This window comes from Amblyomma mixtum, chromosome 4 (assembly GCF_055824585.1).
Source record: "Amblyomma mixtum isolate Tamu chromosome 4, ASM5582458v1, whole genome shotgun sequence".
Lineage (NCBI taxonomy): Eukaryota > Metazoa > Arthropoda > Arachnida > Ixodida > Ixodidae > Amblyomma > Amblyomma mixtum.
The window spans coordinates 88,791,038-88,814,955 of NC_143015.1; the positions used below are offsets into that span (position 1 = coordinate 88,791,038).

Here is a 23,918-nt window from a genome sequence, read left to right on the forward strand (position 1 = left end):
AGGTCACATATTGCGGCGGTAGAGCTGGCTCGCGCTGATAACAAACTTGGCAAGGGAACGTCAGGGCTACATACGTTGAGGCGGTCGATGATGGAGAATAAAGTGGGATCCAGGTGATGTTCTTCGGCATGGTGGGGGAAAGGCGAGATAGAGAGGACGCAGGCGTCAGAGTCAGTCTATAGAGGAAGGAGGATCGATGGTATTACGGGACAGGCAGTCGGCATCTTGACGGAAGCGGCATTTGTGCACTACGTAAAAGATATACTTTTGCAAGCCCTACGCCAGTGCCCAAGGATGCCAGTAGGGTCCTCGTGAGCGAGAATCAGCCCAAAGAATGGTGGTCGCTAACAGTGAACGGTCGGACAAACAAGTAAGCGCAGATTTTCACAAGGACCAGGCGCTCTTGCTCTGTGATATAATAATTCTTCTCAGGGAATTCTTACCGCGTGATTGCGCAGGCAATCATGCGATGGTGGCTGCGTTGCCGCTGAGCTTGGTTGGCACCAATCCCGCGGTTACTGGCGTCTGTGCTAAGTTACCCACTAGCGGAGGGTCGAACTGGGCTAAGACAGGCACGCGGTGAGGACAGCAGTGGGGATACAGAAAGCGTCAATATGCTAAGGGCACCAAGAGGAGGAAACGCCTTTCTCCAGCAGATTTTGTGAGAGGGCGACCATCATCCGCGAAATCGAGGATGAGCCGGCGAAAATAAAAAGAAAACCCCATGAAACTGCGCACGTCACTGGGAGAACAGGGAGTGGGAAAGGCACTGACGCCGCGATCATTGTCGAGGTCGCGATGAACGCCAACAGCATTAACCAAGTGACCTAGGACTTTAAGTTCGCGGTGAAATAAACTGCAGTTCTTTGAGGTGAGCGGAACTCCGGCGAGGCGGAAGAGCGCGAGGATGGACGAAAGCCGAAGAATGGGACTTTCAAATGTGGGCTAAAAAGCAATCACCTCGTCCAAATAGTACAAACAAGTTTTCTACTTAAACCTGCGCAGGAATGAGTTCATGACGCATTCAAATGCGGCAAGGGCGTTACAAGGGCCAAAAGGCATTGCTTTAAACTGGTATACACGGTCTGGGGTGACAAAAGCGATATTCTCACCGTCCCTTTCATCGACAGTTTCGCCAGCAGCTGCGCTGGAGGAAAAGTAGCGGGCTGCGTGTAAACAATCCAGGGCATTACCAATACACGGAAAAGGATGAACATCATTCTGGGTGATCTTCTTATGATTCTGAAGACCTACAAAACAGCACCAACTCCGATCTTCATAACGACCAGGGTATGCTTTGGGGCTGTTCGAAAGTTGGATAATGTCTTTGGCCAGATTCTTGTCCACCTCCCGCCGTATGACTTGCTGCTCAGAAAGATATACTCAGTACGGCCTCCGGTGTATACAACTGGCATCGCCAGTATCAAACGGGTGAGTTAAACGAACGTTTCACCTAGAGGCGCAGAACCAAAGTAAAAAAAAAGTCACTTTAGGGTACCAGAAGGTGGTAAAAATCTGCGGCGTACTCGGGACAAAGATCTTGCGCAACCAAGCGAGAAATAGGTGGTCGACCACAGACTGGTGACGAAGGAGCGTCAGTAGGCTGAGTATAAGGCTCAGAGGATAAAAATCAGCTAGCGAAATGCCTTCGGGAAGAACTTGGAAACGGAGACTGGAGTTAAGGGCAGGAAGCCTGGCGCTATTCTGGGTGACGCGTGCGACGAGGTGCAGGAGAATGACATTACGGTGTAGAACAACATCCTTAAGGGGGCAAGCGATGCATTCACTGCCAGGAATAGTTGGAAAAGGCGCCAAAAAGAGTTATACAGCACAATCAAAGGGCTGGCGAGTGAACTCTGCGGAACGAAAGCGGGTAGGGCTGGAGGCGGCGTGAAAAATAGGGGCAAGTGCAGTCAAAGAAATCCGCGGGAGCAGTCAACAATGGCAGAGCGGGGTGTTAAGAAGCCCAGATCCAGGATGACATTGCGGGGGCACTGGCTGAAGACGGTGACAGAATTGGGGTATGATGAACGGCAACGGTGAGTCGGGCAGCACACATTCCAGTAATGGGAGGAGTACGGTCATCGGCGGCCCATAGTGCGGACGAAGCAGCAGGTGTCACTTTCTTGAGGCGGCGCCGAAAAGCTGGTTACGGATACTTGGGAACTAGTGTCAATCTGGGCAGGGACAGGAACATCATTCACAAGGCAGCGTCACCTCCGGGAGCTGCATCGGTTAGTTTTGAGAGCGGCGGACGATGGGGCGGAGCTGCGGCGAGGAAGAGGGGAACGAGAACAACTGGACTACGGGGAAGGTGAGCGGCTGAAACCATGACCAGGCATAGTGGTCTCGGAGCGGGGCGACTCATAGCCAGGCGAGAAACGGGGGGGCGCGTTGTCGGAACGGTGATCATCGTAGGAGAAAGGGGGGGGGGTGGAAGGAGAGGGGAGTACCAACGGCTGCGGCAGTGGGTATAGATGTGACCAACCCGCGAGCGCGCGGAACAGTTGGGCCGATTGGCAGGGGTACGCCACTCCGCAGGAGTGCGGTAGTGATAACGTGTCATGGAAGTGTTGGTGGGCGTAGCGGTAGTGACCAGGGGAGAGACGGGGCCTGAAGTCAGCTTTTCCGGTGTGCGGCTAGAGGACATGCACATGTTTGCTAGTCCTGGCGAACGGCCTTAATGAGACATATAGTGGTCAGCGAGTTGTCCGGCAAAGGCGGGGTGGAGGCAATTGGAATGAGGGCCTCCAGTTCACGGGCCGCGATCCGAGTGCCGTTTTCATGAATCGAAGGCTGTCGCAGGGTGGGTAGGTCCTCGCTCGAAGAGCTGGCAGTTGTCCTTGATAAACGGTGAAAATGGTGCGCAATTCTTTGGTGTTTCACCTGACCGAAGAGTCAGTACATCTGTAGAACGGAAACAACCGTGGAACATCTTTACATAGAAGAAGGTTGAAGCCGTCTTGAGCCTTTTAGTATTTGCCCCGTCTGCCTCGGACAATTCGTTATCAACAGGGCCAAGATGTCCTGAATATAGGAAAGAAAGGATTTCACAGACATTTGCGCGCGAGCAGCAAGTTCCTGCTTAGCGGCGTGCTGTCGTCTAGCAAGCTCCCCGAACAATTCTCCCAAGCTTTAACATATTTGTGGGTTTTGAAGCGTTGAGGGTCCGGTTTCAACCGTGAACCGTTGTTCCATAAGGGGCACGTGCTGAAGAAAAACGTCAGAGGGAAGTGGTGGAAGCATGGCTTATATCTAGAGACGGTGAATGGTGCGTCAATGTGCCTTGAATAAGCTTATCAGTAAAAAAAATGTATTTCTAGATGGCGGCATCACTGATATCATACTTTTGATTTGCCATGACCTCCTGGTTTTGATGGTATTTTAGAATTCCTTTTACTTTGCGGCACTGGTTAATGTTGTTGGCTGTGTGTTATTTTGTTTTCGTTGAGGATTTTCTTTTGACTCTCGTTTTGCTATGACGACGCTTTGACTCTGCTTTTCCTTCGACTTGTTGGTTGGTTGGTTTATGGGGTTTAACGTCCCAAAGCGACTCAGGCTATGAGAGACGCCGTAGTGGAGGGCTCCGGAAATTTCGACCACCTGGGGTTCTTTAACGTGGAGTAACATCGCACAGTACACGGGCCTCGAATTTCTCCTCCAAAGAAATCCAACCGCCGCGGCCGGGATACCTTCGACTTGTTGACACTGCTTTTGCTATGACGTGCTCACTGTGTTTTTGTTATGAGGACGCATTCTGTACTTGTGCAATTTGATCCTCCCTTCTGCGTTTGGTGGCACACCCTTGAGATGTTTGCTGGTAACGGCCACCAGTGATAAAGTTGAGTGTTGCGCCGGCAATAGTTGCACATACAAGGTTGCTCATGTCACGGAACACGTGGTATATCGATTATATATAACTTGGTCGGTTTTAAATAAAAATTGAATTGGCAGTTCAGCGCTTTTCCTGTGTTCTCGTGTTTCTATTTCGTCCTTGTTGCTTCACGCTGCCGCTTTGCACCATTATTCGCCAACTAGCCCACACCAAGATATTAATCACGCCTTGATATCAACGTTGCCAGTGCCGCAGGAGGCGCCCAGGTAGCGGGGATGGGCATCGACGAGAGTCGTTGCTGTTGGTGCGGATGGAGCTGCTTCGGTAGTCATCGCGATTTACCAAATAGACGGCTACTGCGTAGATACAGTTTGCGGGCTGCGTGCCGGGTAATGACCGGAAACTTCCCCTCCACCAAATATTGCGAACTGCGCACCGCTGAAAGGTGTATTGGAGAACGCGCGCACACACACACACCGCTTCGTCGTCTACAAGAGCACCGGGAGTCACTTCGTTGTCGGCTGGTAGCACTTTTGCAGTGGGCTTGATAAGCTCTTATTTTTTGTAAGTATATATTGATCTCGTCGTATATTTTACAGTGTGTTTCATCGTGGGCTCCAGGATTGTGTTCATTGTCACTTCACTTCGTACGCAGTTCTGTTTGTCTACGCGTTCATGAATTTTTTTCCTTTGCCTTTGGGCTATGCTCAAAATTCAAACGCCTAAAAGAATCAAAGTACGAACGTAGAAATGAAAGAATCTTAGCCATCGGGACATTAACTTTAGCGCAGGTTAATTTCACTTTGATAGAAAGCATTAATCAACATCGCTTGCTTCTCACCACCTATAGCCATAATATATTAGCATTTTTTAGTTGAAAGTTTCGTTTTCTTGTTCGTGTTTTATTTGGTGAGGGTACAGTAGAGCCCGCACATGACTATTTTCACATCGAACAGTGTGAACATCCCTAGGATATCTCAGGGCAAAGTACAGCACTGTTGTTTGCGTTTATAATATAAATTCTCGTTTAAAGGAAGATTAGAGGTAAGAAACAGTGCTTGTTGCCCTTGACCCTCTAAGAGGTACGTCTCCTAACAGCGCCCTGCGATGACTTGTCGCCCGCGGAGACGGCTGCCCAGCCATTGGCGTCATATCCTCAACGGTGGAGCTTAAGTGCACCCTAATTTTTTTTAGTTAGGCGCATGCAGTCTTAGTTTTTATGTAATTTGTTTATGCCTGTGTTCACCTAAGTTGCTGTAAAAGCCAATCCTAGGTTTACTTGTCTATTTCAAGATATCAACACAATAGGTCTCATTAGCCGCAGTTCAACAAGTTTTAGTCGTTCTCCAAGACGTTCCCGTTTCTGTGTTTTGCACTGTTAGCAACATAATGATTTACCAATATATAGTGACAATATGGATTTAGTTGCTCTCTTCGTAATGCTTTTGTACTGACTTCTCATGAAGAGGTTTGTATCACCAGCAAAATATTTGACTGAAGCCAGAAGAATACCGATATTGTGGCTATCGCCACACACACGCGCGCGCACACACACACAAAAACATACGCGCGCACGCACGCACGCACGCGCGCACACGCACACGCGCGCACACACACACACACACACACACACACACACACACACACACACACACACACACACACACACACGCACGCACGCACGCACGCACACACGCACGCACAAACACACACACACACACTCACTCACACACGCACGCACGCATGGACGGACGGACGGAATATGATACACGCAGTATGAAAGCTTGCTTTTAGTACACTGTGAGGCAAAAGTTCTTTAATGTTAAGTGTTAATTCCGAACGTTAGGTGACTATTCGACATTTTGTAGAGAACACACCTTTTTTAATAACGGAATTTCAGTTCAATGAATTCTTAAAACATCATAATGAATGTACTTTTGAAGTTAATATTTTCACGAACAACTCTGTATTAGTGTCTTCAAGCGCGAAAATCGGACAGAGATTGAAATCAGTCTACAGTTCCTGTTACTATTCTTATCGCCGCCTTGATCAGTCAGAATATGCCTTCGACTTTCAAGTTTCTCGAAAATATCCCCGTCGGATACCAGAGTAGATGTGAGTGCCAAGCACGTTGATTCAAAGTCTGCTGCATGCTAAATTGGTTTAACTAGAAGATATTTGGAGTGCGAGAAGCATCATTGTTTATTCTTTCATTTCCCGAGGATAAAGAGGTAAACTTAGCTTTCGCTGACGCGACCAATTTGTTATATATGCCGCCTTTGTGTACAGCTCGGAACTTGTTTATGTTTAAGTTATTAAAAGTGTTTGATAGCCGCTGTGCTCAAATACTTCATGGGAATAGAAAGAGTCCTGGTTTCAATTTTGGTCCCCCCATGACAGAGCACGAAGTACAGTCTTTGTGAAAAGCAACCAGGCCCCATGGTTTGCTTCTCATTCTTTTAACGGAGCCCTCACGGCTTCCCTAAAGATCGAAAAGGTCTTGGAAGGTGAGAACAGGGGTTCTATTACCATACAGAGATTTAGAGCTTGAGGTCTGCCATAATAGCTTTAATATACGACTGCGAAGAAAAACGTGCAGCCTGGTTACTTTTGACAAAGGCTGTACACCTTCCCCGCAGTGAATCTAAATGTTATAGGCTGCGAGGAAGCGATCGTAATTATACGTTTCTCTTACCTTCCTGACTAATGTAACAATGTTATTTCGCAGACGCTAATACTCTGTAAATGTTCCTTGCTCTCTATAGTTATCGTTTCTGTGGCGCAGTGTAACAAATGTTATTTCGCAGACGCTAATACTCTTTAAATGTGCCTCGCTCTCTAGGGTTATCGATTCTGTGGCGCAGGCACTGATTTGAGGTTAGTTATTTGTAACGTCTTCCTCGCTCTGAAATATCCTCACTCTGGAACTGAATATCCGGTGTTCGGGCGAAAGCAGCTTTTTGTAGCATGATGTCACGCGTACCTTCCGTCGGTATGTCCCGCGGTTGTCGAATGCGAGCGTGAGTCTTTGGTTTCCGCCGGGGAACGCTCTGTCGAAGGATTTCATTGTCTGAAAATTGTCGTCAAGCACCATATTCTTCAAAAGATCCGTTGTTGTTAGGTTGCAGACCTTTGATAAGAGGAATAAGGAAAATAGAGTATCAGAAAGAGCAAAACTTGGATGTGTCTAATGTCTATGGCTTGATAAAAAAAGGAACATTTAGTTTTCATTCTCCATAAGTAGCTGAAATCTTAAATCGAACAGTTGCCCACCCTAGACGTAAAATTATGTCTACATCCCTAAATACAAAATGCGTCTTGAGAACCTATCTACGATCTGCGAGAAAAAAAAAAAAAAACAGAGGAGTCGCCGTGAAGAAAACACCACCGACGCACCTCCTCGAATAAAAAATATGTCTATGGTTTCTTATATTATGTGTTCATGTCTGTCAGCAAAGTATACGAAAAGACCTAGTACTTCTAACAAACCATATGCAGCGTCCCCATCCCACTTGGTAGTCCTCTGGAGGTTACTGGTACTGCAATATCGAGGACAAAAGTCTCAAAATCCCTTCCACTTTTGGCGTGTGATTAAGTTTTGAGCCAAAAATTTTCTCATTCCAGTAGCACACACTACAGAACCTAAGTCAAACTTTCATGCTCAAAAATGTGGTCTCAAAACACAGCTCGACACCAAAGCTATGCGCACTGGTAGCCGTTCGCGTGCCCTGCGGACTTTTGTTACAGACCATACATACTAGAGCAGAGTTGCATGAAGGTCCGCGATTTTGCTCTCCAAAGCACCCAAGCTATTGGAGAATGGCGCCATTGTTGGAAGTAGGAGCCATTCTCGGCACACTAGCTAGAGCAGTTACTCTTCCTAGGCACTAATGTTTGGCTGCAAAAGTCATATTCCCGCAAGTTCTGTCGAAGTGCTTGAGATTCCGCAGGCTGCACGTAAGACTTTATGAACAAGTTATTCCAACACTCACCATGCGGCTAGGTGGCGTACTATGTTTAGTTCGTACAAACGCTAGAGGTTGTTTACGCAGTTTTCGAATATATGATAGAACTTCACATAAACGACCTTGCTATCAAAAACAACTTTTCATCGAAAGTGTCCGCTGAGACCAAAATTATAGGAAAACATGAAAAAAGATGTTAAAGAATTGAACTTCAGCCTGTATTATATGATTCATGATGGGGAGTAATAGTACCTGTCTGCAGTGCACGGCCGCTTTTGTGCTAAGTGTTGACGTTTGCCGTATTAAGTTTGGAGACAAGGATGGAAAGCAAGTACGAAACTGTGGCCTCTATTGGGAGCCGATACATTTACTCTGCCATGGGTAAATTCGGGTGAATGTTTTTGGCATCGCTCTTGTGTTCCATCTGCTATAACGGACGTGAGATGCCCCCACTGAGAGGGCTTGTAGTTTTCCTATTCAGATAAGAATAGTGCAAATTGTTGAGTCGCGCAGGCACTGAAAAAGTCCCGGTTAAGGTATTTCGCCGAAGAGCACGTTTTGCAGTCTGTGCAAGCCTCCTTACAACCCCGTTTTGATCACGTGACGCAGGAGAGCACGGCCATCCCATACACTTTGTTTTCATATTGCTCACAGCCATAGGACCAATAGTCACTTGGACATTTCGCTTTTAAAGTGTGAAGATTTAATTTTCCAACACCTGTCTGCTGAGTAGTGTACGAGGGCCTCATTGTTCGATCGTGTTCCAAGTGACAGTCACGGTAATACATGGCGTCATATGTCGTAGGGAGGCGTCCTGGCGTGCTAGGGTGGCGCTGGAGAAAGCTCACATAGTTATGTTACACGCAACATAAACAGCTTCGAAATTCGAATTTTTTTTTAGTAGGAATGGGAAGGGAAAAGAGGTTAGGTTAGGTGAGGTTTGTGGGGTTTAACGTCCCAAAGCGACTAAGGCTATGAGAGACGCCGTAGTAGAGGGCTCCGGAAATTTCGACCACCTGGGGTTCTTTAACGTGCACTGACATCGCACAGTACACGGGCCTCTAGAATTTGTCCTCCAAAGAAAAAAGGTGCTCATTATGACATACACAACGGAAGCCAACCGTCACTGAAACCAAGAAGCAAAGGGATGTTCTTTTTTTTTCAGTTTGTGGTGTTTATCTATGAGAGATTAACGGAGATTAACAATTTTATTGCTTAAAGACAATTGATAAGAAAGCAGACAAAAACAACCACGTACGGCCAGTGGGATCCGAACCTACTGCCTCCGAATTTCGCCTTCAGTGCTCTACCAACCGGGCTACTGCGACGGTTGTCCAACATTCTGTTTTCAAGGGCATTTATTTCTAGTGCAACCTAACCTTGAGAGTATTCACCAGCGCTACCCTCGTCCATAGCGGCAGACGTAGTACGTCCTGTATTACCGCGAGTACCTCGTAGGAACGTGGTGGAACACTAAGGGCGCAAACTGGAGAGAACATTGTTATGCCACCTATGCAACCAAGACGGCCAGATTCCAGGCCCTCGTTAAACTATCGAGCAGAGAAGTAAAGGGAAATGGATGGTCGTGAAGACATATTGACGGAAGCCAGTCACCGAAACAAAAAAGCGTAGGGATTTTTTTTTTACAAATTTGTGGTATTGATGAATTAGAGATGAGTAGCTTAGTTATTTTATCATTCAAAGATAATTGATAACAAAGCAGAAGAAAAACAACCGCACACTGCAGGTGGGATCCGACCTCACGACCTCCGAAAGCAGGAGATTGCATTGTATCAGCTGTAGCGCATTTGCTAGACCATTCGCCTAGGCTTTGCTTTGTTTAGGTGACAGGTGGCTTTGATATAAGTATGCCTTAACCAGCCACCCATTTTCCGACCTTTGTCTGCTGAATTACTTATTTTGTTCGTTCCTAACTCATTTTTGGAGCTTTGAAGGATTCAGCTACATAATATCACAGGAAGCTTGTCCCTCTCTAAATAAAAGTGATTGATATACGGCATCCTATAGATACGCGAAAAGAAGGGATGATTATGCATTACACGATAAAGAATATTTTGTTTTGCGGCACAGGCACAAACCTGCATATATTATTCAAAACAAGACGTAAAATGCAATGAAGGCTGTTTTAAGCTTAGACTTTGAACTGCGAAATGCACATCAAGGTACCAAGCTTTTCATTTCCTTTATAACACAGCTGTAAAATTACCGCCGCTCTTTGTGATTCGCCAGAGTTCACCAAGGTATGGCAAAGTCGGACGAACATCTTTTCGTGGTATGTTCTTTACGTCCTAACAGGGTGTACAATTCGAAACGCGGATTCAATAATGGAATCAACAGAACCGGAAACAAGATATTATAGAGTCAACTAGGGTTCATGATTTTTGTGTTCTGTTTCTGAGGACAAACATTTTAATTTTTTTGGTGAACAAAGAACGCGCCTAGGTGTGCCGAAACGGCACGTTTTGAAATATTCATTTTGGTGAAGGCATGTTTTCATCAGTCACATTTGAATCGATCTGTTGTCTAAAACTGCTGTCTAAAGGTATAAAATTTTGCACCTGAAATTTCAAGAAAAAAATAACTATCAAGTAGCTGTGCTCTCTCGCCCTTCTGCCTATATCACATGGAAGCTGGTTTTAAAGGAAGCAGTGTTGGGAGGTTTTCTGACAACAGTGGTTGGTTTATGGGGTATTCAGAGAGATGGCTCTACCGGGTGGTCGCTTAATACCCGCAGATATTTCGACTTTCTGTGTAGTGCACAACAACGGGTTATTTGTGAAGTTTTCAAAGACAAAAAACCGAGAAACTTTTAGTCCAGTCAGCAATTTTTTGGGTACGTTTGCATAAGGAGAGACAAAGGAAAAGATTTAGAGTGCAAAGATCTTGTAGCGCCCGGCGACGCTATAAAGCGGAGGCGCTGAGAACGGCGTTCCCGCGATAGAAAAAAATAAAGAACGACAGCGCGTGCTCGGAGCGCAGGCCCGGCACGAGCAGTTCGGAACTAGAAGCCGTTACTTCGGCCCCTACGAGGTACCCCGCAAATCTTCAACAGTGGTGACCCGGCGAACCGTGCCTTCTTCCCCAGCGGCGTCCTAGCATGGCGCACTGGCAGCACCCAAGTTTCGACCCGCCGCTCCCGGCGTTCCGGCCTGCAGGCGTCGGCGGGTGGTTCGCCCAACTGGAGGCTGCGATGTACCTGAACGGCATCACCATCCAGCCGTTCAAACACGCAGTCCTTTGCGACATCCTCCCGCCCGACCTCCTGCGTCGGCTCACCTACTCTGCTTTCGGCGGCCGGCCATACGATGAGCTGCGTGCGGCCGTCTTGGCGGACTTCGGCGCCTACTACCTTCCGCCGCCGCTCTACGACGCAGCGGACCCGTTTTCGCCGCCGCCAGCCTCTGGCCCTGCACCGGCCTCGCTGGCGCCCACGCAGCCTTCATCAGAACCCGGACCGCCTCAGCAACCCCTCGCCGCCCCGCCGCTACTCCAGTCCACCGTTTCCGGCCCAGTTTCTTTAGCACCGACCGCACCAGACGCTGCCGCATCGCTTCCGGCAGCACATCCTGCTACTCCGGACACGCTAGCAGCACTGTGCGACGACTGCACGGCCCCAAGTCCGCAGCCATCTCCTCAGCAGTTCGGTGAGGTGCCTGGCCCACCGCGGTTTGCCACGTCAGCGACCTCAGTGACAGATGCGCCTGGCGCCACCCTGTTCAGCGCCTCCGGCCATACCGCCTCCCATAAGGATGACACAGCGTCTGCGGCACAGCCCGGTGAGCAACTTCTCTCATCTGCAATAGCGCCGCCGTCAGTCGAGCTCTTCCTCGACGAGTGCCCGATTCCACCAACTTCTGTAACCTACTGCGTAGCATCGCTGCCAGCCCAAAGCTCACCTGCCGCCTCATCGCTCATTCCGGCAAAGCCGTCAGTCACTGACCTGAGCGATCGTGCTAAAGGCGAAGTGAGATTGCCGCCGCCGCAGCATATGCCACACACCAGCCCCACTACCCCGGCGGCCACATCGCCTGCCCAAGAGGCCCCACCCCAAGCTCTTAGTACTGTCAACCACTTCTCGGAGTCTGACCCTGGCAGCTCGACACTGCCGCAGCAAGCGTCTTTCGTGCCTGACTTAAGCCACCTTCGGCAACGAATGGTCGAGCTTCAACCACCGAGTAGTGTGGCAACTCTCCATCCACCAGCTGTGTCTCTTGCTGTCAGCCAGCCGTCTGACGTAGCAATCTCAGCTATACGGCTGCAGCCACCCACAGCCGACCATGCCCACCCGCGAATCAGCACTGGCCAGTCGCTCCGGACTGTCACTCCCGCTTTGCCCAAGCACCTGGAATTTAGCACAGCAACTTCCTCCCGCATCGTCCCAGCTGTCACCGTTGTGCCGACGGTCCCACCACAGCTGCTGTCAGTCCATGGAGCCGTTTCGGCCGCTCCTGTGCTTGTGACCACGTACACGGCGCGTCGGATCCCCATCGACATCAGCTGCAATGTTCCAGCACCGACGACGCTTGTGTCCGCGGGCAGCACTGCAAACGGTGACGGCCCGACCATGGTCTTCCCTGCCCTCATGTCCATTGTCAGTTCGGCACCCTACCTCATTCGCCCGTTGTGCAGCAGCCAGGCTCGTCCACCTGAGCCCGTGCACTCCACCCGACAGCTTTTCCCGGCCCCTGACCTGAACTTACCGGACCTTGCAGCGACCCCGTGGGGACACTGTTACTCTAGCTGCCTGCTTGCCTGCCGTGGCTACTCCATCTCTGCCCCGTCGGCGCGTACATTTCGACGTTCCGTCTATGCGGGGGGCCCTGTAGCGCCCGGCGACGCTATAAAGCGCAGGCGCTGAGAACGGCGTTCCCGCGATAGAAAAAAATAAAGAACGACAGCGCGTGCTCGGAGCGCAGGCCCGGCACGAGCAGTTCGGAACTAGAAGCCTGCCACGCTGGTCGTCTCTCTCTGGTGCTCCGCTGCGACCCCGCAAGTCCTCAACAATCTTATTAAAAATTTGCGGTAAAGTGTATAACATAGTTCCCCTTGTACTGGTTTCAGAAACTGATTGTTTGAAGTACTTGAACCACTGTACGTTGGCATCGAATGTTTCAGTTCAGTCAGCTATATTATTATCAGCGATTAGAAAAGGAATTTTTGAGGTATACGTGATCCTAACTTTCTGCAGAAATAATATGTTTACTCCATTTCAATAAGAGCATCGGTAGTCCTTGCTACACTAAATTTACTATTTTCGCAAGTAATCAATAAGTGCTTCAATCAAGAGTCCTCTTGCTTTACTGCGGCCTTACCACAGCAAGTTTGTCATATGACAGTGAAGCCTTCGAAGCACTGGTAAACTGTTGCACTTGGCACATTCAAGGGATGCTAGCAGCAGAGGAAGCCCTTGAAACAAGTTCTAAGACATGGGGTGCATTGATACTAGATGCACAGCTTGGCCTGAAGAAGACTGGCGAAAACACGGGTGACAACCCTGAACAAGGGCCTGCTGTAACGTCAGCGAAGGTGGGTAACATTGGATAAACGTGGCAGCACTTGTAGTAGACATCGATCGAAGGTACTGCAGTCGTGGCAATCGCTCTTTCGAGATCTCCACGTGAGGTTGTATGTGTTCATGCTGCCCTACACTCAATTAGAATTAGGATACGTATTTAATCATGCTGCGCCACTGGCGGAACGTTATTTAGTGTGGTTTGGCCTGATAAGGACGTTCCTGTCCTATTACGACAGGTCGCAGTAAAAACAGCCATCGCCATGGATCTATTCAAATTGTAGTGTGGCTTTGATGGTGATCCTATTCTACGGTTTTCCTCGATTTAAAGGCAATCTTTGCGATGTGAGTGCACGTTAAAGAACCCCAGGTGGTCGAAATTTCCGGAGCACTTCACTACGGCGTCTCTCATAGCCTCAGTCGCTTTGGGACGTTAAACCCCAATAAACCAATAAACCAAACCAACCAACCAATCAGAAAAAGCGAATATATAACAACGTCGATAAATATTTCGAGGAGTGCTTATAGCATTCCTCGATTATTTGGCAGGAGCCCGTATAAGCTTATATAGAAGCATGTGCACGAGCAACCCGACGAGTTGTCTCTCTCTTCCTGCAGTTAATGGTTTTCTAATCTTCTTACCATACTCCCAAGATAGGGGGTCTTGAGTGCCAGAGTAGGAAAAGGTAGCTTTAACTTGGAAGGTGGAGGAAACGGTGCAGAAATAGTGTGCAAGTCCATATTTTTTCTCCGAACCCATCACTGCGGTCAGGTAATGATTAGTCGAAAACGTTTGCTTGTAATAAATGTTACTGCTTCTGGTACAGCCACTTCAACGTGGCCGCTCCATGTGCTCCACACTCACCACGGCAGCACCTTGATCATGATCCTGAAATTGGGAGTTGCACTCCTTGAACACGTCGTAGTTGCCCATGGCCCATGCTGTGGCATCTGTACTGTCGCTTTTAGGCTCAAACAGGCGTCCCTTCAGTGTCAACGAGACGCCAAATGGGACGTAGATGTCGTAAATCCATCGCAGGCATTCCGCTAACTTGCCGCCTTCATACTACGGAAATGGCAAGACATGATCCAGGTTAACCGGAGTTTTTCTAATTTTAGCCAACTGTAATATTTACACCAAAATGTGTGAAATCTGCTAAGTGCGGCAATTGAAGCTTCTTTATTTTAAGTCAAGGCGGTTAGTTGGACTGGTTGGTTTCCTTGTATTGCAAAAAGAACGCCTCTACAGAGGCAGACAATTAAGGCCTTATCCTCGCTGTTCTGACTCGTTTATAATTTGTCCCGGTCTGTACTGCTATTCGTTTTTATAGCGTACTGGAAGCGATGGCGCGGATATCCAAAATACCTTCAGTACAGCTGTATTTCTTTTTTCTGATGAAATGAGCAAGCGCCTGCGTTGTTTTATTCATTGTCCTGCGTATAGCACTGATGTGATAAAGATAGCGCATTGACACCAAATTTGCGGCCACGCATTTCATGCGTACGCGTGACTCTTACCCTTAGCAACACCACATGCGTAGGGCTCCAACTGCCTCAGCGAAGAAATTACAATGCAATATGTGTTTAACTAAGCAAGGAGAATGATTGTCCCTCAGGAACACTACAGACGTTTTTCCTACGCGGAAATGTGGCTGCTTGACTGAAGAAACCATGAATTACACTGCCTAAACCCTTACACATTTAAAGTGCCTGCGTAAATCAACCAATCACAGGCGCCACCTACAAAGACGGAAGGCGCGCCAGGAAACAGAAAACTGAAGTTCAGCAGAGCAATGATCACGCCGGCAGGGTGCAAGTGCAGGCCACCTCCATCCCGCCACAACTTCGACGGTGGCTATTGGTTTCTCTTTTCCATCACGTTTGTCTCCATCTCGCTGCAACACCCATGTACGGTAGAAATAGGCTTCGTGAGTGCGAAAGAAACTACTTGACTTTTCTGAGGGTAAGTGCGGATCACGCTCACGCATGTGTACGCGCCGTCAACGGTAACTCAATCGTGTGGCCTTTGCTGCGCTGTGTGCGCTCGTGCAATGTACACTAATGCTCGAGGAATCCTCAAAAGAATGCTAGGACCAGTTATTTCATCAAACACCACATCTGAATGAAAAACTGCAAGCTCATTTCTCCTTAACGGCACACTATGCTGTTGACTGTGGCGTGTTGGTTGACGAACTACGCCGTATAAACGATAGTGCAATTTATACGTTCATTAAGAGCTTCCTGAGTCAAATAAGAGGTGATGATGTTTACGCGTGGTACTTTTCACACATTTTTCAGCCCATCTGAAAGCCTATTCGCCTTTCCACTGCGCAGAAAACATGGAATACCACGCCCACGCAATCGTGTACTCTCAACAAGAGCTCGTGCTCAAAATAAAGAAAAGAGCACTTTGGAATTTTATAACGCCCGCATAGTGTTGCAAGTAGCCGATTCGACGGCTGAAGAGCTCCACCGGCAGCGTAGCTATCACACACAGCTTGAATTCCATTGAGAGCTTGCGTTTTTGAACTGGTCGCGTACCATTGCTAAACGTAGCCTGAGTGCACTGAATGCCAGGCGAAGGCTTGTGCGCTCGTGTTTGCCACTAACATTTCTTTAGATTTTCTGTCTTGCGCTGTTTTAATTACGAGGCTCGCCGCACTACCTTCTTCGTATTTCAGCGGTAATTTCCCTTTGAGACAGCATAATAGCGTTTCCCTAGAACGTTCGCGAATACGTTACTTGTTACTGCTGCTCAAATCTTCAAGTGGGGGCGTCACGCTTAACTAGGTTTACAGATTTTTCTACCCTATAAAAGCATTGTTGTTGGTAAATTGGCACGACTGCTATCAGATGAACTTAATCTATCGCTCTAGTCGGATTTAGTATTCCCCTTGAGAGTCCCATAAAATGCATGTGAACGCTCCGATAACGCCTGCTATCTGGACAGTCTTTAAAAAACATACAAATAATTTTTAATGGCCCACAAAAACTCTTCTTCGTACAGTGTTTAGTTAAATGCTGTGCAATTATATTTCTATAGACATAAAAATATAACCAGTAATACCAAGTTTTTTCGTAGATAAGCTTACATAGATTAAAGCGTAGGCTGTTTATAGTTCTCCGTGTCTGAGGCCTTCAAAGATGAAAAAAAATATTTTTGCGTAGTTTCACATATTTTAGAAAAAACAAACAAATTTTACAGGCTGCCAGGTATAGTTTATTATAGAGTGCTGCAAAGAAACATGATTTAAAAGTTTGCAGGCACATTCCTGGAATGCATTCTAGGTTCTTGAGGACCTGGTTTGACAAAAACTGCCATGCACTGCGGGAGGCGCGCTTATAGGCTCTTAAGTTCACATCTTCATTAATATATTTTTCTAGGCTATGAAATTGTTTCTGAGGGCAAGAATAGCTGATGCATCGTTATCTGCAGTGGACAGACCGTGACGTAAAAATATTATATGGAAGGTGTCATGCAGCCATCCTTTTCGTTATATAATCAGAAATATAAGCACTTGTAAGAATATTTATTATACTTGGGAAAGAAGCACGTATTAATCTAAACGAAGGCATTTTATAAGAAGGGGCCCGTACCGTCCTGCTTGTATAGCATAGGTGCGCGCGTTCTAAAAAGACAAAACTGTAAGAAAGGCTAATAGACTTACGAAAGTGTGCGCGTAAGGCGCAAGGCTGCGCACATCGTCCGGTATCGTGTATATATTTGGTGGCAGCATGATACACCTGAAGCCAGGAATATGTTTCGAAACTGCGATTGGGCCGAAGGAGACGTGGCCGAGGATTACAATGGCGTCCGGCTTAAAGACGGCCCTGCGCGTAAAAGTATTTGATGTTGAGGAAATCGCCGCATGTAATATAATGTAGACACCCGAGATACCTAGTTGCCGGCACTGGGCGTATCTCCGCTGGCCTCATGCTATATATGGACTTTTTTTAATTCGTTTTGAATGACATATATTTAAAATTTTTATTGTTGGTGCACCTTTCACAAGTTGCGACGTTATTTGGCTGGGGCCAACTGATGTGGCTTAAGCAACTAAGTTGTTAAGATGGCGTTTGAGAGAAGGGGAAGCAGCAAAATAGTAACGTGCAAACACAAAGTTTGTTCGCATGATAATGATGCAAAATGTCTTCAGCTTCTAGCAATGAATCGATGAATGATCGTTAAAAAATAGATTTTAATTTCATTCAATTTAAATATTACGCATTTCGGAGACGTGCCGTCCTTCAAAGTAGGGAAGTAAGACCCAAATAAACGGCATAGTTTGTTATGTGCGGTTCGGCTCCCGAAGGTGCACACTGGTTAACAGATGGTACTGAGTACACATATAGTGCTAGTAAAAACAGATGCCGAGTACTACCTAAAATATATGATACAGGTGGCACATCCCTTTCATTGAAATATTGCATGATCCCCGGTGTTCAGAGGAAGCAAAATGCGCAAAACGCCACGCTTGACCGAAGCGGTGGCCTTGTGGTAGAACATCCGCCTCGCATTCGGGAGGTGCTGGGTTCGATCCCCAGTGCCGCCGGGTACCCACCGGTTTCTTTAATGGGTACAAGATTTCCCCTGGCCTGGTGCTCGGCTCTTCTAGGGTGAGATGCTTGAGAAAAGGGTCTTAGGCCACAGTTGCCTTGACGGATCAGCGATAAGTTCCGCCATCAAGCAACCTTAAATCCTCCTCGTGCGGTAGAAGCCCAACTTGTGGCCCTTTCTATGACTTCTCCCAAATGTACACCCCTAACGAAAGCCGAGCGCCAGGCCGGGGGACGCTTGTACCCTTTTTACCGGTTGGTGCCCGGCGGTAGGTTTCGAACCAAACACCTCCCGCAGCCGAGACGGGCGCTCAAACCACTAGGCCACGACTCCACCGAAGCGGTGGCCTTGTGGTAGAGCATCCGCCTCGCATTTGGGAGGTGCTGGGTTCGATCCCCAGTGCCGCCGGGTACCCACCGGTTTCTTTAATGGGTACAAGATTTCCCCTGGCCTGGTGCTCGGCTCTTCTAGGATGAGATGCTTGGGAAAAGGGTCGTAGACCAAAGGGTCGTAGTAGGGCTTCTACCTACTCATTAGCATACAGTCGTATCGCAACGCACAAGCTAGGTTCAACTTCGTTCGCCATGAACCAACAAGGTTTTATGGCCTGTGCGTTGCATGGTTGCGTCGCACTCCGAAAGTCTTGTGTTGAATTCCCCGCACGTCTAGAAGCAATTTATGTTTGATACCACGATGACGTCATGTAGAATTTTCGCGAACACTTCTGATGTAGCGTACAATGTAGCGTGCAATGCTTTCGCATTAAAACACTTTAATAAGTATTCGGCAACAGCGCCGGGCAGAATTCGTAGCTTAGCACTAGCTGTGCGCTGCCAACGCCTAATCCTCCTCACAAGTTTTGTGAAACAATACTTACTTAATGGCTTTGGCGATCATTTCGCACTCGCCGTAACAGCCAAGGAAAGTATATGACGCAATATTCCTCATCTCAAGGTGTTGCATTGAGAAAGCTGCCGCCTCCTGCCGAGGAAAATCATTTTTTCGTCAAGATGCACATACTAGATGGAATTCCCTGGACGGTAGTATTTAACGAGGAGCTGGTAACATCAGCCAACGCAAGTGCCCGCCATCAGATGATTCAAGTGTTACCTATGGAAAAAGTCCTGGTGCTCAAGGTTCACCACCACAAAAGGCCACTTACCTCGGATACCATACGCAATTCAGATATACAGGATCCCTTCAGCGGGAACGGGCTCAATGGGGACATTTCATCAATGGGGCGGTTCCCAAAACCCAACTTATAATAAACTCATAGCGCCTTCAATGTGGCACATTTCCCCATGTTTGGACAAGGAACGCAAGGCAGCAGCATCGGCATAATGCAATCTCACTGCATGTATTCAGAGGCAGTGCAGGGGTTTGAATGATTATTACAGTACTAGCTTCCTTAGCCCAGTTCTCCCGCCTTCGCGCCACCGTCGTCTTGTCCACAAATCCTATTCCGGAGCAATAAATAGGCAATTATACATATAGAAGATAAGCCTAACTGACGCCGCTGCGAGAAAAAAGCGCTCTGGGTGACATCCAATCGAGAACATTGCGCATCATCTGTGGCCAGCTTATCTCTGCAAACTTATCTGGCTAACTTACTTTCTACCCTCACCCGCCCTCCCCCCATGTTACGATTGTCTACTGTTTTAAACTATTTCGTTACCCTTAGGGCTAATCGGTCAAGTTTCGTTTGCATTGGATAACCTATACATGCCATTTTCTCCTTCACTATTTCAGCAAGGAATTCATAACCTTCCTCTTAGCTGACGTTATACCCGACGTTTCCCTTTGGATAGCTCGCGGTGCAGTGTAACTTAATTTCACGCCTCTTCGCTGGCCTCCGAGTTGACGTCCCATGAAAGAAAAATGGGAGGACACAACTGTTATACTTTCTTCTTGAGGAATACTGGAGTGGCGTAACTGTTTACTGCACGGTGCGCATACCAACTGCTCTCCATCTCATCCTTATTCGCCTATGTATTCCTCTCCTGTTGTCCGGGTCCGCGTTCGCTATCTGCCACAAGGAGATGTGTTTCATACGAATTTCGAATGCTTATCTTGCTGTGCTGAACTGTTTTGCCTTACGATCTTTTCGAACATTTTTTTTTGTATTTCTTCAAAACATTCTCATGCACGACTTTCTTCATTGCCTGCCTAGATCATTGATCGTGCTTTGCACTTCACCCCTTGAATTACACGAAAATGTCACGAGCGGATCGCAGCTTTACATTGTACTCTTTATTAACTTTTATTGTCAATTCTTACGAATCCAGAACTCCTAATACTTCCTGTAAACACGAGGTGAACAGTGCTTAAGCAGTGGTATTTCTCTGCATGACACAGTTCCCGATTGAGTTCGATTTTACCACATTTTTTTATAGAGGACTATGGTGGCTCCGCAGCCACTATAAATAAGATTGCAATTTGGATAACGTTTTAAAGAAGATAGAATAAAGAAGCAATAGTCTCTCATGATTTTATTACCGCATTGTTAATTTACCTATATAATGCTTTGTTTTATTTGCGGTATACTTTCTGAGACAGTAACCACCGTTTCTTTATAAGATGTTGCAGTTACAATACTTTGCAGTTTTTAACTGAATTGAATTAACCAATTTTATATGTCTGGCATTTACCCCGTACACAAAAAAACTATCATAGGAGTAGTAAAATGTCCCCTTCAAGCCTGACTTCAATTTTAAATATTAATATGCATTTAAACGTTTGCTGCTAACCTTACCTTTTATGAGTGCAGATTACATGCCTACGATAGTGCCAAAGAACCTCCAAGAACTTAAATTCGCTAACTGATAACGTGAAGGCTGACGCTTTCACCTTAGTAATTTGATATTGAAACAATAAACTGAAAATAAATGCTTCCAGGAAAATATTTGTCACGTTTTCATCTCCGAAGAAGACTATTCTTCACTCCCAAATATTCTTCCGAGTTCCCAAACCTATTGCTGCAGATAATATATATGGTCTGTTCTGAAGGTAGTAGGACTCATTTTTGTAAACAAAATTTATTCAAGAGAATAGTACAAACGATTACAATTTTTCAAGGTAGCACCCTTCCGCACCTACACACTGCTGCCACTGAGTTTTACAGTTTTCGTACGCCTCCAGGAACGCCTGGACCGGAATGCTGTTTAGCTCCCTCGTCACGGCCTGTTGAACCACCTCTACCGATCCGTGATGTTTCCCCTCGAGCGTCGATTTTATTCTCGGGAATAGAAAGAAGTCTGGCGGGGCCAAGTCGAGGCTGTAGGGTGGCTGAAGCAGCGTTTCCGCCTTGTGCTGGGCAAAAAATCGGGGTCCTCATTCAGATGATGAAGATCCTACCGGTTGGCCTTTTCCACCTCTGACAACACTCCCGGCACCAACTTCGCGCACGCTTTCCTCATGGATAAGTTTTCTGTCACGATCCCAAAAACTTGGGTTTGAGGAATGCTCAAGTCATCAGCAATCATTCTGATGCTCATTCTACGATCACTGTTAAGTAAATGTTTCCCTCGCTACACATTTTCTTTGGTCTTGCTGGTCGGAGGGCGTCTGAAGCGGTCGTCTTCCTCCACTCTTTCCTTACCTTCTCGGAAGAGCTTGTGCCACTCAAAAACACCTGATCTACCCATGGAAGCATCACCGTAGGCCTCCTTAATTATGTTGTGAGTCTCTTTGCCCGTTTTACCAAGATTTACTCAAAATTTGATCGCGTATCGCTGATCCAGTAAACGCTCGACGATTCTGCGTGACGAGACGTTTCGAAAGGGGTTCACCGTACAAGCGACCTCCTCTCTTCAACGGCCGAGAGCCGACTGCCGATTTTCGCCAGCATTCCCAATATCCCCCTTCAACGATACTGCACGCGCAGACCGCCTCTCGTCCGCCTGTTCGCCCAGGAAGAAACCAGTCCTACTACTTTCAGAACAGACCCTGTATTTCCTAGGCGCCGAACTGCACTGCGCGCTAAACATGTAAAGATATCAGAACGGTCTAAAAAGAAAAACGCGATTGTCGACAGTGGTGATATGTAGATGCGTCACTGTTCATTTATTTAATCATATATTGTTAAATGTACTAGTAAACTTATGCAATCTGTTCGAAAGCAATTGATGTAATAGTGGCAAATGAAAATTAATTTTAACATAAACGCCCTTCAAGATAGCAACTACAGAGTTGAAAACATACTCGAGTAAAGAGCGCACTGACAGCGAAAATAATGCGAGCACAGCTTTGATAAAGCAAACATTTCCTGTGTAAGTAGATTAGAAAAGATTAGCCATCTGAAGACAAACGAGTCATCAGAAAAATCAACCTGCCTTGAACAACATCGACATTTTATTGCACAAAAACTCTATTGAAACTGCACTTAACATGTAAAGTTCATGACAATAAAACTTGCACAAAAGGCGATTAAAACCTCGCAAGCAGGTACAGAGCAGATCGCTAGGCATTTTAGAATTCATTTACAAGTGTGAGCGTGAATGCATCGACAGTCGGGCATTCAAGAGTTTTGGCAGCCAATGCATTCCACTTGCGATTCGTAAAAAAAAAAAACTTGAAGCCCCCTTGACTGCATTACTACTGCGATAGCAGTTGGAACTTAACCTAGCCCTAAAAATTCCAATACACCCCGAAAATATGGGAAGTAGGCTCACTTGAAACAATTGTTATGGTGGATTAGTAAGACTTAGTGAGCGGATAAGTTGGGATACTTATGAATTAAGGCGTATTAGTGAATGAACAAGGTAGATTACTGAGGATGAAATGTGGATTAGAATAGATTAGTGGTCGCAATAGTATATTTCTATATGAGAATCTACTTGGAAAGCATTCGAACATGCTTGACGTCCGTTTTTCCAATTAGGCGGTCTCGAGATACAACGGAATTTATTATGAAGAAACAATTTGCATGACAGCAAGATAAATATTATCGCATTTAAACACTTTTGGTTTAATACTTTCATTCTTGTTATTCTACTTTTCCGTCATACATACCAGCATTATGGCACTTTTTATAGGAAAAGAATTATGTGGCACGTTTTATCCCCTTTATTGTCATGTAGATTCGTGTACATGTATGTTTTATTACGCTCAGCAGCTTTTTCTGTGGCGTCCTACCAATGTCGGCCATCATTACTTTCTTTCCACTCTCCTATATATTCGCGAAGGAACGATCACAGGTTTTCAATACAGTGTAATCAAGTGAGGTATATCTTTTCGCTGATAATTTTAGCCATCTTTCTTTGATGTGTCAAGTTTTAAAGAACAGCAGATGTCCTCAAGACATTTCTTGGTTACCATACACCACAATTCCATCCTACATACTCCATCTGAAAACCGCGGTGCGTTGAAAGAATGCGACCAGTGAAGAACATTGAGCTAAGTAGCTAACATGTGGGCATAGTTGCTAGAGCAGTACGTGCAGTTTGAAATAAAGACAGAGAGAGGGTGACGAACCTTCAGTGCTTCCAGAGCATGCCTCAGCAAAGTTTGATATACGCCAAGGTATACTTTGTGGGCGTTCATTACACCCCAGTGGTAAACTTTCTTGTTAAACAGCTCCTTTATAATCCAGTCCTTTGATTTTTGGTGGTTCAAGGTGTGAGTAAAATTGCGGACGTGTCTGAAAGCAAAAATGATGAGAAATTAATTCAATGCCAAACAAAACCTACACTGCGCACATGAAAACGCAGTCACGAAGATAGCATCGAAAAAATACAAAGAAAAAGTGTAGCGCACTTCGATTTTATATCGTAGTGGCGTCTGTTACAAGAGAAAAGGGTAACAGTGGAAGGTCTATCCCGGGATTGGCGGTCGCATATCCATGGAGCTGAAATACTAGAGGCCCGCGTGCTGCGCGATGTCAGTGCACGTAAAAGAACCCCAGGTGGTCGAAATTACCCGCAGTCCTCCACTATGGTATCCGTTATAGCCTAAGCTGATTTGGGACGTTAAGACCCGATAAAACCAAAACGAAAGGGAGGTCTGACTCAAACGGGATTTGTTCGTGAT

General features: G+C 46.6%; 1 protein-coding gene across 1 annotated transcript in view; it reads right to left on the bottom strand.

Annotated features, from left to right (window-relative positions):
• The window catches only part of LOC149347341 (uncharacterized), a 58,957-nt gene that overhangs the window by 8,693 nt on the left and 26,346 nt on the right, over positions 1 to 23,918 (bottom strand). Inside the window, exons 4-8 of the mRNA XM_089587011.1 lie at positions 23,364 to 23,529; positions 18,769 to 18,872; positions 17,002 to 17,164; positions 14,199 to 14,399; positions 6,819 to 6,965 (exon numbers count right to left, since the gene is read on the bottom strand). Of these exons, the coding sequence (XP_089443137.1) occupies positions 6,819 to 6,965; positions 14,199 to 14,399; positions 17,002 to 17,164; positions 18,769 to 18,872; positions 23,364 to 23,529 (781 nt within the window). The remainder of the gene's footprint in view (positions 1 to 6,818; positions 6,966 to 14,198; positions 14,400 to 17,001; positions 17,165 to 18,768; positions 18,873 to 23,363; positions 23,530 to 23,918) is intronic.